The sequence below is a fragment of the Thermobia domestica genome, chromosome 1 (genome assembly GCF_964235325.1).
Source record: "Thermobia domestica chromosome 1, izTheDome1.hap1.1, whole genome shotgun sequence".
In the NCBI taxonomy this organism is placed as follows: Eukaryota; Metazoa; Arthropoda; class Insecta; order Zygentoma; family Lepismatidae; genus Thermobia; species Thermobia domestica.
The window spans coordinates 62743527-62763492 of record NC_137454.1 but is presented as its reverse complement, the minus strand read 5'-3'; the positions used below and the strand labels follow the sequence as shown (position 1 = coordinate 62763492).

Here is a 19966-nt window from a genome sequence, read left to right as displayed (position 1 = left end):
CTGTAGGAGTTTGGCTTTCGTCAACCTGCTTGTGTTAAAAGAAATTCAATATAATGGTTAGTTTTGGTGCTCGTAGCCTTGATCATTTAAGCAGTCAAAAATTGTAATTTCTAGCATTATTCTTTCTTTTATTTTGAGTAGTGATTATTGTGTTGTTTCACTCGATCTAGAAGTTTTGTCGTGATGGTATTTGAATATTTCGAAAACACGTCGCACTAATTTTATTCATCGGTTTGTACTATTTTCCTTATTCCATTGAGAATGTTTTGATCCCCAGTTAACATACTACCTCGAGATAATGTGTTTTGTTCTCGTTGACACTGAGTTGATAGTTTTACTACGCTTGTGTAATGACTTATAGTTTTAGGTATTGTGATTGGTTGGTGACGCCATATTGGTGTACGATGTTTTCTCTGTGATGGCGCTACTGTAAAATACTCGGGTATATGTCATTTGTCATGGAAGAATCTGTTGTGCTTTTTCTTTTGTGTTTGTCGGAGCTTTTCAGCTTTTAGAATATTGTAATTAAATTTTTATGTACTTGTTGCTTTATTCTGAATTACCTAAGTAGAAGTTTGAAATAGTTAGGTTTAAATTATATTTTTCGAAGTACATGAATGAAGTACATGAATGAAAATGAAAGTAGGCTAGGAAGGATTACGTCGTTGTCGTGCTACAACATTGTGCACTGCGTGACTTGGAATTAGTTCCTTGCCTTTTTTATAGTTTTCTTTCCTTTTTGCTTTTAATTTACTTCTTTCAAAAATGCGATTAAGTTATCTTTGGGTCACTTTTTAGGTTTCGAGGTTTTATTAAGGGAGCAAGTGAACTAAAGAAGTTTACCTTATATTTTGTACTCTTAGGACTGAAACATCTATATTTTACACTCTCAGAATTAAAATGTCGTGAGATATGAATTGGTTCAAGCTGTTGCATCTGAAACAGAATGGCTCCTATTAAAAAATAAAATAAACAGAACTTCGAAAGTGAGAGGGGGGAGATGGTACGGTAGCTCAGTGCTAGGGCGCTTACCTCTGATGCCTAGGGTCCCTGGTTCGATCCCCTGTGGTAGACAAAATAGTGTCCGTGGATTTTCTCGGGATACTCCCATATGCTCATTCCACCAAATTTTCCATCATTCATTTGTCTAATCGTCGTCTTCCTTAGCCTATTTGGCATGAACGTGGGACGTTAAACTGAAAGATTTCATTTCATTTTTTCGAAAGTGAATGGACTCACTTTTTTTTTGGGGGGGGGGGGGGCTCGGAGAAGTGAGTGATGGATTCTTTTAATTCTCATAATGTGCTTTAGTCGACTTTTAGGATAAAATTTATCATTGGGTGTACTATTTATAAGACTGTCATTTCCTCATTAGCATCTTCTTCACTTTTTAATGTGAAATACTTTTGCTTACTTTCCAGAACTCATATCAGCAATATCGCTTTCCAAGAGGACATTCTGCACTTAGACACTATTATGATATATTGCTGGACATCATAAATAGACAAGATTTTTATAGATGATACTAAATGCGCGAGACGTTACCAGAATCAACTGTTCGAAAGTAGTCACAACCAAGTTCAAAAGTTGTGCCATTTGTACTAAAAATATCATTCAATAAAGTGCACTAGAAAATGCTCTTGTAAGCTTCAGTGTTTATATAAGAAACAAAAGTAACATAAAAAAAAAAAAAAAAAAAAACACCTGAAAAGAAACTTCGTGAAAACAAAAATAGGTTACACTTGCTACCTAGGAGGAGTGGAGAGTGTTAAACCAGTCCGCACCACATAATATATATTTTTATATATATAAAACTAAAGTAGATGATGATGTAAGTAAATAGGAAACTAGCAAAAGTGAACATTAAATTCGATGTAAAAGAATCAAGAGCTCTTAGGAAATATTTTATCCTGTAAAAAAATGAAAATTTAATTCCGTGGTATTTTGAGTGTGGTCCATAGAGTATCCTATTGTATGTTTGTGGGAGCATAGTAAATAGCGACTGCCAGCCGGCTTCTGGTCCAGACTATATATAAGAAGTAGTCACGACTTTTACCTTAAACCAAATGATGGAAGCGTTTACAATATTATCCATCAGTTGCTGTTTATTATTATAATCTTCCCTCGATTTTTCATACCATTCTTTCAAAATATAATTTCTTAACAATGCCCCAACCGTTTTTCCTTGGACATTTTCTCGTATTTTTCTGTTCCAGTAATCACATTTTCGTCATATTCTCTACACCCACATTTAAAATGCCTCTAGTTCTTTCTCATCGGTTTTACGTAGTGTTCGGGTTTCTGGTTCTTGGAGTATATTTCGCATGAAACATTTGATAAAAGTCTTTTCCGTGAGTTTTTTTTTTTTTTTTTTTTCATTTTTAAAGAATTATTTTGATGTTCTTACTTTATTAGCAGTGATAAATTGATTTAAAAATTAATCGTCTAACGCACTTTCTGTTTTTTTTAGGAGTAAGCAAGAAAAAGGATCTGAATTGGCATCTCCTCCAGGATATAATCCTACTGTAGCCCAAGTCTTCACAGAAGCTTCAAAGGACTCTGATTCAAGTCATCTGATTATTAAAAAGTCATGGGATCTTGCGTTAGGTCCAATGAAGCAAGTACGTTAAGCTGAACGTTTATTATTTTGTGATATGTTATTTTTAAAATTTATGTTCTGTTGTATTAAATGAGTGTTAAGTAATTTAAGTTTGATATAACTGTCTTACTTTGACGGGCATTAAAGATAATTGAGAATGAAACAGATTAAAATACTCTCAACTACTGCGTGCAATAATTACGTTAATCTGATAAAGGTTTCTGTTGTCTTCATATGATTAAAATGTCTTAGAGCTTACGAGCAACGTACAGAACAAGGCAGGATCAGATCTGACTCAAACTTCGCCCAGAGGACACATAATAGAAAATAAGAAAAAAGCCAAATTGGAGCTGCTCCCATCCAGAAACACCAGAGATATGCTCCGCAACATAACACACCACATGACAAAATGATATAAGGTAAACGTCGCAAGATACCCATTTATGTTGAAAACGGAAAGGATGGGCAGCACCAGGATGATATCAAGATATGCTATAACACTGACTTGGCGGTCATCTTGAAAGCCGCGATCTGGGATATAACGTAAGGTATTGAAATGAGAATCGGGATGTGTCATATATCATGTAAGGTAAAATGCAAAAGGAAAACCAATAATGTAACCGCGAAAAACGTGTGTGTAACATGGTGTGGACGGGACGAAGTGTGGAAGACTCGAGCAAGACAAACGTGTATTCGAAGGACAGAGTAATAGGGCAAGACCCCACGACAATGTTACGCGACAAGTAACTGCAACAATGTCTTTGCATGGAAGTGCATCCGCCTTGACAGATTATGTCTTTCTAGGATATTCGGATTCCGTTTGAAACAGTGAAAACCATAGTTGCAACCCGCGATATGAGCGCTCGTTTGGAGACTACATAAACTACAAAGGACTATCTCTTATGGAACAGCAATCCGGCAGCTCGCTCCGGAGTGTAGGAGATATCATCTTAAATTGGTGATCAAAAGCACGACCTACCTGGGATTGAATCCCACTCCTGGACAACGTTTTGTACGTTTCTTGTTCAATTTTCTTGCTGTTTCGTGTAAACAAAGGACATTTCGGCCCACGTTTGTTTAAACAACACTATATGAAACAAAGTGTGTACGGATGAGAAAGCCCAGCCATGTTCTAGCTTACATTTCTTTTCCTTTGCGCGGTTTGCTACACTGTTTCGCGACTGTTCCAAACAGTCACAATATCAGGGAAAGGCAGCGTTCTGCATTGACTCGATAAATTCCATGAGTTGTTGCAGTCTCCCACGAGAACTGCTAGTTTGCCACACAATAAAACTACTCGAATTGATTCTAGTGGTTTCGAGAGTCTCATCCACTTTTGTTACATCGTGGTTCTTCAAAATCTCCAGCATGTGTTCAGTTGCTTGTCGTTCGTCCACTGTCGGTTCTGTCGATTGGACGTACACTTGTTTTGGAAGTAAACTTTGCATCAGTAACACCACATTGATAGGGTACGCCATTGCAGCTGTACATTGATGTTTGTAGATTAACGATAATGCGGACTACATTCACTACACAAAATTTTTTGCGTTTTGGCTTGTGTATGCCACGAACACACTATCACTTCCCACTGGCCGGTCCCTGCTGTCACGTTCACTTCGTTCCATATATGCAAGTGAAACCAGTAGTCTCATTGTGTGGTAAACTAGCCTTGTAATGGGACACTGCAACAACTACCTGGGAATTCATCGAGTCAATGCAGAACGCTGCCTTTCCCTGATATTGTGACTGTTTGGGACCGTCGCGAAACAATGTAACAAACCGCGCAAAGGAAAAGAAACATTCGTAAAGAAATATAAGCTAGAACATGGCTGGGCTTTCTCATTCGTACACACTTTGTTTCAGATAGTGTTGTTTGAACAAATATGGGCCGAAATGTCCTTTGTTTACAAGAATCAGCAAGAAAATTGAACAAGAAACGTACAAAACGTTGTCCAGGAGTAGGCTTCAATCCCAGGTAGGTTGTGCTTTTGATCACCAATCCAAGATGATATCTCCTACACTCCGGAGCGAGCTGCCGAATTGCTGTTCCATAAAAGAGAGTCCTTTGTATTTATGTAGTCTCCAAACGAGCGCTCGTATCGTGGGTTGCAACTATGGTTTTCACTGTTTCAAACGGAATCCGAATATTCTCGAAAGGCATAATCTGTCAAGGCGGATGCACTTCCATGCACAGACTTTGTTGCAGTTACTTGTTGCGTACCAACATCGTGAGGTCTTGCCCTATTATTCTGTCCTTCGAATATACGTTTGTTTTGCTCGAGTCTTCCACACTTCGTCCCATCCATACCATTACACACATGTTTTTCGCGGTTACATCATTGGTTTTCCTTTCGCATTTTACCTTACCTTACATTGATATATCACACACCCCGCTTCTTATTTCAATACCTTACGCTATATCCAAGATCGCGGATTTCAAGATGGCCGCCAAGTCAGTGTTATAGCATATCAAATATCTTGATGTCATCCTGGTGCTGCCCATCCTTTCAGTTTTCGACATAAATGGATATCTTGCGACGTTCACCTTATATTACTTTATCGCGTGGTGCGTTATGTTGCGAAGCATATCTCTGGTGTTTCTGGATGGGGACAGCTCCAATTTGGCTTTTTTCTTATTTCCTATTTTGTGTCCTCTGGGCGAAGTTTGAGACGGATCTGATCCTGCCTTGTTCTGTACGTTGCTTGTTAGTAGTGTGACATCGTCCTCTTACATTTGTAGCGTTTTCACGTCTATTTTAACTTTGATAAATCCTATTTATTTTAAATCCTCTGCAGGATTTGAAGTGCTAATTCCACACTATCATTGTGAATTCATAAGGAACTAGAAAATTGAATTATAAACTTCAACTTACAAGCTACAATTATTGTTTAAACAACGGACAGTGTGTGTTCTAAATACTGCTTTCCTGAAAGTCGTAGAGTTGCCGTATCATATACTTCGGTGATAATTTGTTAGGAAATTCGTGTGTACAATTTTGGTGGATTGTATCTATTGTGGCTTGTAATTAGAAATTTATATACATAATTCCATTTGCAAGATCCTCGAGGTATAAATTCAAATAAATTTTAAGACGTGAATTGGTGCTTTGGTTATGATTTGACAGTTGATAAGTTTTGTGATATGCAGTGATGTATAAAGGATTAAAAAAAATGTACGACTAGACCATAATGTGAACCCGGTTTGCCGGCATTTTGTGCTGACTCTGTAAACGACATACATTCCATCAGTCTTGAAGTATTAAATATACATTTTTTAATATTCCTTTTCTTTAGTTTTTGTGATTTTTTTCAGCATATGTGAGTTGGCTAACATTTTACGGTTTATATTTTAATTAGTGTTAGTTATGAACTAAAAAATATGTGGGTTCCTGTATTTATTGATTTTCGTACCTGGCGATGTTGATGAAAGTAATAGCAGTTGTTGTTGAAGTTTAGCGTCACTTTTCAGCTCCGAGGCTATATAAGACGTGAACTTTCCGGTTTAAGGTGGAATCCGAAAAACCGCATGGGTTCACTACTCTCCCATCGTGAACAAAATCCGAGATCACATGCACCAAAGGCCCGCGTATTAGCCAGTAGCAAGAAGAACGATAGTAGCGTGCCCTCGAAATGCTCTCAGTAGAGTCTTATAAAAACGAAAATATTCTTCGCTCTAGAAATACAAAATGCGAGTGGGTTCCATTCTCTGCTAAGCTAATCCAGTCAGGTTGTTATTGGTCAATCACCCAAGATCAAGCTTCTTATTATTCTCCCGTCTTTCATTGGTTGAAACAATACATCAACAATTGGTAGAGTCAAGAACAATAACAAGATATAGGAACTTATTTAAGAAGCTGATGCCTGTTTCTAATAATTTGTAATATGAGAAATAAGCTATTCCCTTGCCTTATTATAATTATTATTATTATTATTATTACATCTGCAATTAAATTAACTAGATGATTTCGATAATTTCTCTTATCATTAATCATAAGAATAGTCTTTAATCATAAAAATCTATGTCAAAGAACTTAAACATCAACATTTCAAATTGAAATACTAAGCTTGACCTCCGCTTAAGCACCTGATTTATTAATTTAATCGTGTACATTTCAATGACTCCTTGTCATTATCATCGGTACGTGACTGTTAAGAAAGTTTTACATGAGTTGGTTTCGATTACGTTAATAAAATGGTGATTAAAATAATAAGTAGGATTCAAGGTTTGTATCTCATTATTAAATATGCATCCCATCAGGATTATTATATTCGTAGTGTAATTTCAGCAACCAATTCTGTTCCCTTCGACTGTTACCCAGTAGTGAATAGTTTCGGCTTCACAAACTTTTTTACATTTTATTGAACTTAGTCCTTTTTGGATCAAAAGATCCAATATATTTCAGGCAAAAATATTCTTGTAGGCCTTATATCTGGAGAACTACATATAGTGTAGCCAAACCAAAACTACCACTTAACTCAGTGTGATGTGCTTATTCCGTAAAAAATACGGAAACTCGATTTAGGGACCGTTCAAAAATTTTGTGGCCCCTGACCCAAAATCTAATTATTGGCCAAGATCGCAATCTTTCGGACCATTTTTTGGATCATTCCTAAAATTCTTGTTACACACAGAACACTAAAATCTAAACAAAATATGCTAGATAATTTATCTCATCAGTTCAGTTAGTTATCTCAAGAATTAATTGAATACAAAAGCAGCGTTATAAAAATTTGGAAAATTCTGTTGTAAACTAGATTTCGTGAATAGTATTTTTACTAAGGACTGAAAAAAACATTATTTGAGTCCATGAACTAATGTAAAAATTCCGTAACAGTCACGCACCGATAATGACAAGGGGTCATCGAAACATGTGGCCTACTCCGATAAAGCCATAGAAATTACCGAAGTTGTCTATATTTAATTCAAGACTCAATTAAAAAAACGACAACAACAAAAAAAAGTTAAAGAATAGTTTCAGTTTAATACTTCATTCTTAAATATGCATCCTATCAGTTCATTTAGTAATTACAAATGTTTTCCAAATGGTTAACACATCTTAATAGAATGTTGCCGCGTTGTATAAATTGCTAAGTCAAGTTTTATACAGTACTGATTTACATATGAAAAGTGTTAAAGTGCAAGAATTTACTTAGTGGAGTTTGCTGATTTCATTGTTCGTCAGCTTACGCACCTAAATATATAATGCTGACATCCCCATTAAACCATTTCAATCAGTTAATAAAAGTGTAAAGTAACATGTTAGTAGACTTGCAAGTAAGGACCCTAATTCTACGATAAAGTTACAGAAGTAGTATGTTTAATTCGAAATGCTATTTTAAATAAATGTAAAATTTATTTCTATTATTATACAGGGCTTACATAAAGTCTGGGCGGATTTAATTTGCTTATAATTTTCATAAAAATGCTCATAATGAAATCAAATAAAGTGCAAACGGTAGCGGAAGGATTAAATTTTTAGTTGGCAACACTGTTAGATAAGCGGCAACTCTGAACACGTTGAGAGAGGGAGGGCAAGGGTCAGTTTCTTACCAAATTCCATCCATTGTTGTTTTCATTGTTGTTTCAATGTTGACTGTTAAAAGTAAGTTGTAAGCTGTATTGGTGTGTGTGTGTCTTTTAAAGAAATAAATAAATGAAAAACTCCTCTGAGAAGACTATTTTTTTTACCGTATCAAAGATGGCGTCGGTGAAAGAGAAAGCGCAATGTGTTCTGTGGTACGCAGAGCTAAAATCACCAATTCTGGTGTGTCGAAAGTTCACCAAAGAGTTCAAAAAGCCGGCACCGACTGAGAGTGCAAACCGAAAGTGGCATGCTAAGTTCTTGGAGACAGGAAGCGTCCTGGACCGTCCAGGGCGTCTGTGGCTGGCATTTCGGATCAAATACGGCGGAACGCTGTGAGTGGATTCCAGCGCCGCCTACGCGAATGTGTGGACGTAAATGGCGCCCAGTTGGAGGTGTGGCGGTGAATGAACTGAGCTGGTGCAGATTACAGGTAAAGATTTAATTCTTCCGCTACCTTTTGCACTTTATTTGATTTCAATATGAGCATTTTTATGTAAATTATAAGCGAATTAAATCCGTCCATACTTTATGAAAACCCTGTATAAGGGCCCGTGGTGGCTCAGTGACAGAGCGCTTACCTCTGATGCGTGAGTTTTCTCGGTGCTCCCTCCCACTTTCTTCCCTCCACTATTAGCAATCATCTTATGATCATAGTCCCTTAGCCGCGGTGCACAATCGTTTGATGTTAAACTCAAAACAAGTAAATATTATATATCTATGTTATTATTAAAGTCCTAGGTGAGAGCGAAACCTTGGTAAAATGCATTTCTAAGAATTAAAATTCCATGTAGGTAAAATGGTAGCTAATGAGGAATGGGAAACTGTTTTATATTTTCAAGACTTGGATTATGAATTAAGTGTCAGTATTAAGGATTTTTGTTACATTCGCATACTTTTTTTTTTTTTTTTAATTTTAGTGCATAACTTAGACAATAAAGAATCTAAAAATTTAAAGTAAGAAAGATAGTTATGTTTTCATTTTGTGTAATACCCATTTGTGTATTTGAAACGAATAAAATCAGCATACCCCACGTGTTGTTATTTATCAGGTTGATTATTTTAGCACCCTTAAGTATCTCTGTTGTCCGTCGAAGCAAATGTCTCCAAGAAGTAGGGGGGCACAGTGGCTCAGCGGTAGAATACTTACCTCGGATGTGTGGAATCCCTGGTTCGATTCCCGTTGAAGTAAGTTTGTGGTGGACAACATCGTGTGTGTGAGTTTTCTCGCAGTGCCTCGCATTTCCTCCTACATCCTCATTCTACCAATTCTTCTATTATCATTCATTTGCCTTAATTATCGTCTCCCTTAGCCAAAAAGGCATGATCGTGGAACGTGAAACTGAAAGATTTCATTTTTATTTGTCTTCAAGAAATAGATTAAGTTACCTACCTACATTTCAGTACTTGAATTCTTCTTTCGCATATTCAGTTGATACATCTTCTTAAAACACTAAAAGAAAAGTATATATATAAATATATATATCCAGTCACTTGACTTTCATTGGATTAAACACTTATAAGCTAATGAACTAAACATAGTGTATAAATAGGTATTTTTGCTTGTAACGATTTTTTTTTTTTTTTTAATTATTCCGTCTCTATATTTATTTAGGATTGTCAAGCACTTCGTTGTGCATTACTTTTTTTTTGTGTGTGTGTGTGTGTGTGTGTGTGTAAGAGTTAAATACCTTAATGAAGTGCTTACAACTTTTTTGGTGAACCTTCATCAAGACACTCAGATCGACAACAAGAGTGCCGGAACTGGATATTAATCAAGGTCATTTTACATATTCTTATACTCTAGTCTGTGTTCTGCTGTTTATTCTTAAGACATGGGTCATGTTAAATATAAATAAGATCGTAATTAATGTTATATAACTTCTCTTTTAAAGGGGATGTGTGTGTGAAGAATTTGAACTTATTAATCAGAATTTTAATCTACCGCATATAGCGAAGCGAAGGCTTGGGGAAGTAACTAATAAATAAATAAGTTGATTATATTAAGTTAAAGTTAATAATTGTAGTCATCCATCAGTTTAGTTTCTTAAGTAGTTTAGAAATAGTTATTAGTCTATTTAATACTATTTGACTCCTTTCTAACCACCTTCATTGTCTTTTAAGTTATTTACCAAGTTTTACAAAATAATGGGGAGGGGGGTCATACGGAAGACTTTTAACCTTTTCGAGAGGACGAGGCTATAAGCACAAACTCATAATGTGTCCCTAAAAGGTTAAGATATATATATATAGAAAACTAACTTACTTTTTTTTTTAAGGTTCCAATGAACTTGTTTATTATGTACATGGCTGGAAATTCCATTTCTATATTTCCAATTATGATGGTTGGAATGTTAATAATTCGGCCGGTGAAAGCACTATTCACAATGCAAAATAGTAAGTAAATCCTTAACTATTATATACCTCTAAACCCTTAACTGTAGGTTTATTATTATTATTATTTATTGAGTAGTAGTTTATGTTCCATTTTGTACGTTGTTTTTGGAATTGGACCGGGAACAATCATATAATTGAGGTATTAGTAGAGACGAAGCTTTTTCGTTAATGCAATATGTGTGAAACGTTAAAAAAAAAAAAAAAAAAAATGCGTATATGTTTCAGGAAACCTCAAACTTATCGTTTCAGAGCCAGGAATCACATTGATGTTATCACGAATTTTTGTGAAATTCGGCATTACTTGCGATAAATGCGAATAAAAGCGAAAAAGTGGAATTATTGCTAATAATAACTAAAAAGCGCATTTCCAATATTATTTAACTTAAAAATCGTTGCATTTACGAAAAAGCTCTGCGAGTTATTTGATCCAGAAACTGTTTCACTTCATAAAGATGCAGGCATCAACAAAACTAAACTGTTTCTTAAATCCTTGACTGTATTTTGTGGTGGAAATGATCATAAACTGTTGGTTGCTTACCGTGAATTTAAAAGTAAGGTTATTAAAGTTCTCAACAGTGAGTCTAAGGAAGTTGACATTGTATCATTATTAAACAGTTTGAAAGCTAACCACGGGTCTTTTGCTGTCAGCTCGTTACGTTCAATATGGTTGCTAATCTCGAGTGTTAATGCCGAGAGATTCTTCTCCAGGGAACAAACTTAAAAGATGAATTGGTTATGTCTTGCTGCATGTTGCCTTTAACTAAGGATGACGTTAGATGAAGTGTTTAAAATTTTGCATTAATTTCTATATTTTAGTGAATACATTAGTTAGAATGTGCACCTAATCCAGATACAGCCTCATTTTTGTATTAGATGTAAACAGTATATTTTTGGTAGTAAGATGTGTAAGTTCCATAATTTTTTTTTAAAAAAAAGCTTGTGCTACATTAAAAAAAAATAAATGCGAAAATTGTGGAAATGAATGCTACAAAATATCAAAATTATTGCGAAAAAGTTTCGTCTCTAGGTATAAGCAGATGCGAGCGTAGTAATGGGTAGTGTACTGATAGTTCAATTATGATCGTTTATTTAACACATACAAAATAGATATTTCTTTAAGTACAGCTAATATTTTTCAGCATATTAAAGGTTCTGTTATTTTATATGTACTAGCTGAGTTATGTTCTTTTATGATTAAAATATTAACAGTATGAACAATGTTTCCAACCTGACTTACAAGAACTTGAGAAAAGACATGCTAATCTTTTAGCACTCATCTCATTTTCCTTGATGACATAACTTCTACTTATGAAATATCATCTATAATATATTTTTAAGATTAATTACTGTTCTTTTTCTTCTTCTAGCAGTAACGAACTACAAATTTACGTCTTCCTACTTCTTACATTCCTAATACAATGTAGATTCTTGAAAGTGTGTATTGTCGTGTCAAACTTGGACAGAAACTGATAACTTGAAAGGAAACGAGCGCGTAGCGTGTAAAGAAAACTATAGAATAAACACAAATGTATGTTTTGTGAATACCGATAAACTAGCTTATTAATCACCAAATTAGTATTTTTAGGTGCAGCTTAATGAAAAACAGCAACACTTATATATGTACAAAACCATTAATTAAACCAGGTTGTTACGCTGATATATTGTTGGAGGACAAAAAAAAAAAAAAAAAAAAGCATATTGAGCATATAAAATTAAACAAGGCCGAAGTAGACAACAAATAAAGAGTCCATTATAATATCAGAAACTAGTACGAACGGAATCCAATATACCCCATACCATAACTTTCGGTGCCAGATCGGTGTGGCATGCAAAATACATGCTTCGTTCAACCTGTTGCCGCGGTACTGCCAGACAGATGCGACGTTATGGCTACAAAGAGAAGGACGATACGTCGAAGAAGAGTTTTTACAAAATTCTGTCCGCCAGATACCATGTTCTCAGCACTATTTCAGCCGCACATGCGTATGGTTCTAATGAAAAGGAACACAGCAATGTACACCATTAAATGCTTCATACATTTATAGACATTAAACCGTATATGTGGGCATTGGTCGCTGGATAATATTCCCATATTTCTGTAATGTATCTAAATAGCCATGCCATGTCCTTTCAGTTGTAACAAGGTCATTAGGATATTTGACGTTGGTGTTCCTCCTTCCTTGAACCGCCAATTCCGTCCAAAGACGGGTACCACATTTACAAAAATATATTCCACTATACTTAATGCAATGTTAACTTGAGAGGCGGATCACAAACGCATTACTACATGTTGGCGCGCGAACCTTTTCACAGGGAAGCCTTTGTGTGCATATGTTTTGGTTTGTACCGTCTGCTTGGTTGGTTCTCAATCGCCAGTTGTTTCGACTGGCACTGTTCTGGGTCTCAGCTGATACGCGCGGAGCGGTGATTTCTCGTGCATTTCCTGCCGCTAACGAAAAATATGTTTTTTGGTCTATTTGTTCTTAATAATTCATGAAGATACAACAACAGGAATAAATGTATTGGATATTCGCACGTGATTTATTTGGAATCCTCACAGTTAAAACCCGAGAGCATGTACACTATTTTGCTTATTCATTTCGATTGACTAAGATAAGAGAGGATAAGAAATGAAGTTACCTTCATATGCCTACCTGGAATAAACAGAAACACACGAGCAGCCACCTTCCCACACAATAAATTAAAAATAAAGTTTTTTATTTATATTTATTTATTTATTTATTTATTACAAAGCACCGCAACTGTCTACCTTAGCAGTGAGTAAAGCAGCAGCCACCCGGCAAAACGAGCGCTACGTTACGTTGTTAAAACTCCCGAGTCAGGGATTCAGCTAGAATTTTCAGTGTGGAAGGTGTAAATAGAAATTTGAAAAATTTCTATGTATTTTTGACCACACAAATTTGAGTTGGGGCTTTTTAATTTTGGGATAACACTTCACAAGGGGCAGGTGTCTGGCGGAATCACTGTCCCATGTATATGAATTTCCCTATTAACTACAGAGACAATGCCAAGTAACTAACGATTTACTGGAGTTCTTCAATTCCATCTACATCATCGCAATCTGCATCAGAGTCTGCCAGTTTGAATGATCACAGATTCTATATCATTCGTCAGTCCATCCATCCATTCTCCACAATTTTCCCTGTTCTGCGATGGCATGCAACATATAGGATTTTCACCTTTCTGTTGTTACTTTACGAAGTCCCTCTCTCAAATTTTCAATATCTGGCATTTTAAACATACTATTTTTAACGGCTACATATCCATTCTCGATAAGGTTTCATCTGCAATGCCTTGGTGGCAATGGTAGAATTTTGTGTCTCGCCTCACAAACCATTTATTCACTTTGTATTGTATATAATTATGTTGAACTTTCTTCACAATGTTCAGCAGATCACATTTCAGCATTTGCGGAGTATATGTAGGAGTTGCCTCTATTCGTTAGAATTCGTCTCCAACCATTGTTTAATTTACTTTTTTGAATTAGGAGTCTTTTCAGAGAAAACAGTGTGATATGGTGCGTTGTCCATCACAATTACACTATTTGGTCGTAGTTTTGGAAGAACAGATGCAAAGCAAGCCTCGAACCCACTACTGTCCATCTCTTGATGATAATCCCCATGTGCCTTTTTTGCTCTAAATATTAATTCTGCATCAGTCACAAATCCATCTTCACTCCCAACGTGCACAACAATCAACCTTCCTCCTTTTCCCAACAGTGGTTTAATTCCAGTGATTAATCCTTCAAGAAACTCCTGTTACTACTATTTATAGTGGTGTCTGCTCAAACATAAGTTACTGTCCCCCCTTCCCCCCCCACGTTGACCCAAGTGTCATCCAAATAATAAATATGTATACCTCCTCCCTGTAGCGCTTAATTTTGCGAAGATACTTATGTCGCCAATTGATTATGTCTTCTCTATCGATCATGGATGATGAGTATTTTATACAATCATATTTAGAACCAATTTCCTTCATTACGTTTCGGGTTGTTGTATTATTTACAATAGACAACTCTTTATCTTCAGCAATAGCACGAGCATTTTTTTCTACCATTGGCTCTTCCTTTCTTCTATAAAAATAATGAACTTTCTTTCGCACACTACCCCTCCCAAAATTATCTCTAATTTTCTGCACTTACTTTCCCCACAATCACTTCGATTTGGCCGCTTTTTGCCCAGAGTTGTAAACTCTCCTGCGCTATTGAATTCACGTTTCACGCGAAATATTGCTGCCACACTAACACCAGTGAAGTACGCTGTCATATCAACAATTTCCGCAGCAGTTTTGTTTGCATATTTTTCTCTTAGTCGGGCATACACATTGATGACAATTTACTTTGCTTGACTTTGAAGAGGTTTCCCTTTCTCGTATTTGCGATAATACCGAGAAGGCGATAATCCGGATTCATTCATATTTTTAATTTCGTGCTCAACACACTCGATGGTTTCAATTTCACTACATCCAGTACTCATACTAAGGCATGCGCGGAGACGATATCTGGTAGAGCAGTGTTACCATCTGCACAGAAATTGCAGAAGTTACATGTGAGTCCCATTCTTTCTTTTACTTCATTTATCAGCAGTCAAAGAAGTTTCTTACAGGGTAGCTACTATAAATATATTAATCCATTTTCTATCCATTGTGGAAGATTTCCAACATTGGTCAGTCATTTTACTGATCTTCTGATTTTAGTATAAGATTTTTCAAGTTCATAATCTTGCAACACTTGCAAGAGACTCGTATCTTAGCTGCCGGCTTTTGACTTGTTTCTTTCCTTGTCTGTTTCCGATTCTAAATCGTGAAGTCATAACCCGTTACTAATAAATCTAGCGGTACGTGACGTTTGGGCGCGGACGTTTGGGCCCCGCCGTTTGGGCACTGGACGTTTGGGCGCCAGACGTTTGGGCGCGAGTTAAAAAGTCGTTATGTTAGGCGCTGAGAACTAAGTTCGAATCAAGATATCACAAGGTGTCTACTGTAGTGGAAGTCCTTGAATTATACTGGATTTTGTTTTACATACTAGAAATACTGGAATTTCAAAATTATAAAAACTGAATTAACAATTAAATTTTGTAAATTTAAGTTTCAACGAAAGTTAAGTGTGCTTTTTATTTGATAACTTTTCAAGCCAAATGTAAGTAGACCAGACTACATATGATTGACTGCATTACATACATAGTGAGCCTATTCCATTAAAAAAGTTAAAGCAGGCCTTCTACTGTAGTTACGCAATAAGTGTGAATGTTAAACACATTTCTAGTGGCTAAATGACCAATATATGTACACTTAACTATTATTTTTCACTTTGAAATCGTTTTGTTTTTTCCTTTCGCCACTTTCTTTAATGCAGATTAAATGCTCACAATGGGACGAAAAAAATGTGTGTTAAGTTTTGATTTTTATATTGGAATGTTAATAAAAAAAAGTGATACCATAAATACGGCATACTACAATTCCTAAACTCAATGTGTTAGACATCCTGTATGCGAAATATGTCTTAGACACCATGTATGCAAAATATCTTTCCCTCAACTCGATTAGGATATAGGATTTTTAGATTTCTGGGCTCTCGGCATCTAAGGCCATTTAGCCCGTCACGTTTGAGGGAGCACACTATCCGGGGAAAGGGAAGGAAGAAAGGATTGGGGAAGGAAGGAAGCGGCCTGGACCTATAAATTAGGTACCACCCCGGCATTTGCCTGATGTGAATGAAGAAAACCCAGGAAAACCTCATTCAGGGTGGCTGGCCTGAAAGAGCGTGTTACACTTTTTCGACCGAGTGCCCCCACCGGGAATCGAACCCGGGACTGATCGCACCGAAGGCGAGAGTGTTAGCGACTACGCTGAAATCTTTTATTGGTAATTCTTTATTGGACTTAAGGAAGAGAAGAGTTTGGCAAACGTAATACGAAAGAAAACAAATTTTAATATTCATGAATATGTAATTATTAACTTTCTTTAAAAAAAAAAATACAAAAATTAAAGCAATATGTTTTATTTAACATTAAGAAAATTATTAACAGTTCGTCTGATTCCTTCATTTCCTAGCTTTCTTATATATTACAAAGATTAGATCAACATTAGATCAGAAGTACAAGAATCGTGAACAAGCGAAAAATCAATCCATGACGAGGTTAGGCAACCAATGCCAGAAACGCATTAAACTATTTAATTTAGATGAATAAATAAGATAGAAAATATACAGATAAATGAGGTAAGATAAAGATAGAAGTGTAGGAAATGTATATATCTTGATTGGCGCTTAGTTTTAAGTGCCTAGCTTACTTTATATGTCGTAAATTGTGATTTTTACTATGTACCTCGCGCCCAAACGTCTGGCGCCTAAACGGCTTTGCGCCCAAACGTCCGGCGCCAAAACGTCCGCGCCCAAATGGCGGCGCCCAAACGTCCTGTCCCGAAATCTAGTACCTTTTATTTTAAATATTGTTTCTGTATTGACATTTTTACATACTTACACTCAATTAGCTCTTTGAATTGATCTCCTAAGTAACGTATTTCATGTGTAACGTAAAGAACTATGTAACGTGCGCGGAGTGGCCTGAATTGAAGCTGTGTATCTGCTGTCAGAATAAGGTCGTGTCGACTGTATTTCTGTAGCCACTGTTCTCCCGTGACCAAAGGCAGAAATCTACTGCATGCGTGTATAATTATTGGTTGTAGGCTGTCGAGACATATTTCAACTGGTAGGATATGCTAATGTTGATTAGTAACATTTCCGAAATGAAATTGCAACTCTTCATTCGATCTTAATGAAGGACTGTGCAGTACTGTACTCATTCTGCAAATGTCGAGTCCATTCTGGCGTTACAATTTTAACTTTTAGGAACGGCTTTCAGTTTTCTTCAGAGGAGAGACAGAAGAAAAAGAGAGAGAGAAAAAAGATGTCTGCCCTGACAGCTATCCAAGACTGAATGAGTTATTTAACAAACATAAACGAGGCTTACCACACGTGTTTTCTCTGTCCAAATGTTTTGTTTATATGCCACACCCTTTTCTAAATGATCAATATTTGAATCAGTTGATTAATTCGTTGTAACTTTGGAAAAAGATACAGTAAAACAGCCAGGGGCGGATCCAGGACCGACTTTTGGGGAGGAGGGGGAGTTGTCATAATGCTACTTTTAAGGGCTGTAAACTCTGGGATGGATTTTATTTGTATTTAAAAATACAATAAAGTTTCTTCTTCTGGGAGGGCGATCGCTCCCCCCTGGATCCGCCCCTGAAAACAGTGTTAATATGTAATTTCATTCCATTGTATTCTGTTCTATTTTTATTTTAGTTCCTGATATCAAACTCAGTTTTTCATCTTGCAACTGCTATTGGAATTTATTTTCAGTTTCCTACGTTTGAAATGTCGCACGAAATTCGAACATCTCAAATGGCCATCTTCGTGAACCATCCCAACTCTTTTGTTTCCTTCTAGATCAAGTATCAAAAATTAAAAAAGTGTTTACATATTTTAAATAAAAAGTCGAAATACCAAATTTCAATTTTCTAAACTTCATTGATTTCGAGATTAATCTTAGTGAGCCACCCACCCCTTTCAGTTCAAATATCTAAAAACTCTTAAGTTCGTGCTTAATTATTCTAAGCGTAAAGTGAAATACCAAATTTCATGTATATAAGTTCAAGGGATTCCAAGACAATTTATTATAATAATTGCTACCCCTATTTCCCCCTTTTCATATCGAATTTCGAAAAATTCTTAGTACTACCTTACATAATAAATCCTGTGAATAGTCCAAATTCAAAATTTCTAGCTGAAGCAGTTTCGCCTGGGCGTTGATCAGTCAGAACAACTTCTTTATGTCTAGTGATAAACTTCTAAATTTTTTCTTAAATTCTAGCATTTATTACGAATTTTTTCTTTTAAATTCTAGCATTTAATTATTATTATTATTTTCTTAAATTCCAGCATTTAAGATAATTGAAGGTAGCCATGCGTCAGTTCAGAAGTTCGTGTACTTCCTCGGGAACCTAATCAATGTTGCGTTGGCTTTGTACAAATGTCAGTCGATGGGTCTTCTTCCATCTCATACATCAGACTGGTTGGCGTTTGTGGAGCCACAGATGCGAATGGAGTACTCAGGCGGTGGACTGTCATTAATGTAGTTAATGGTTCCGTGAAGCAAAGACGGGGCTCCAGCAATACACAGCAATGAGACAATGGTGAGAATAAAGTGGTGGTGGTTTGTGTCCCATCTTCCTTTGAGAATCCATTTACAAACAAGAAAAAAAAGAGAGAATGGATTTTTGCGTGTGTTGTGTGTTTGCAAACTGTGGACAGGATGTGATGGAGTGAACTAAACGAAACAATCAAAAAGATTGATAATAAAAACGAACTTCCTGTAATGAAACTCGTTAATTTATGAATATACTTTGTTAAGTTACCGCTCTGTATTTAGGAACAGAAGTATTATTTTAAGGAAATAATAAAAAGTAAAAAATAAAATCTCCAACGACTGGTTTTAAAGTCATGAACGTTTTCTTTCTTTTATACTATTTTTCAAGGGTTAATGCTTATGTTGTTATTTACAATTCCTTTTTACGGTTCAAAGAGAAGACAATATGTGATTTTTTTTGGTTTTGTTTTTGTAATAAATATATAACCAATGTTGTTCACACTTTATTTTCCTGCTATTTTGCACGCAGATTATAAACCAAATATAATAAAAGTAATTTCCTGCAATTTATTCCATGTTGCGTAAAATAATAATACTTGATGTTTGGTTACTTGATACATCAATAATAAGCACTATTATCACTCAGCAACAAAAATACAGTTTTGCACTGAAGCATAACTCAGTCATCCGAATCGGTATCACGAAATAAAAAGTTACGTTTAAAAGAAATATTGACTACCAGCAAACAGCTATTCGTTCGTATGAAAAATAATTCCTTAGTTTCTATTTAAACCAACATTAAATTTTATATTTAATTGGAATTTTTCTGTGTTCTTTAATTGTTTATAGTATTTTATTTTCAACATATGTTAGGCCTATCTTTTTATTAAACAAAAGCAATTTTAGAGAATTTTTTTAAAAAAAATCTCAAACATAACATTTTTTAAATATATATTTTCTTTAATTACCCAGATTTCTGCATTCGTCCATAACTACTTAATGCGGATAATTGGAGTTTTACTGTAGTCTTACACATGATTGCTCTAATTCGAAGAAATGTTCGAAAGGAAGAATAATTGCTAAAATGAAATGAAATGAAATGAAATATTTCAGTTTAACATCCCACGTTATGCCCTTTATGCTAAGGAAGACCATGATTAAGGCAAGTGAATGATGATGGATTGGTAGAATGAGAAAATGGAAGGAAACGGGAGGACCCC

General features: G+C 35.6%; 1 protein-coding gene across 1 annotated transcript in view; it reads left to right on the top strand.

The window, feature by feature from the left end:
* EMC4 (ER membrane protein complex subunit 4) overlaps window positions 1-19240 on the top strand; it is a 45542-nt gene extending 26302 nt beyond the window's left edge. Inside the window, exons 2-4 of the mRNA XM_081757879.1 lie at window positions 2471-2621; window positions 10461-10578; window positions 18539-19240. Coding sequence (XP_081614005.1) covers window positions 2471-2621; window positions 10461-10578; window positions 18539-18735 — 466 coding nt within the window. The 3' untranslated portion in view covers window positions 18736-19240. The remainder of the gene's footprint in view (window positions 1-2470; window positions 2622-10460; window positions 10579-18538) is intronic.
* The last annotated feature ends 726 nt before the right edge of the window (window positions 19241-19966 follow it).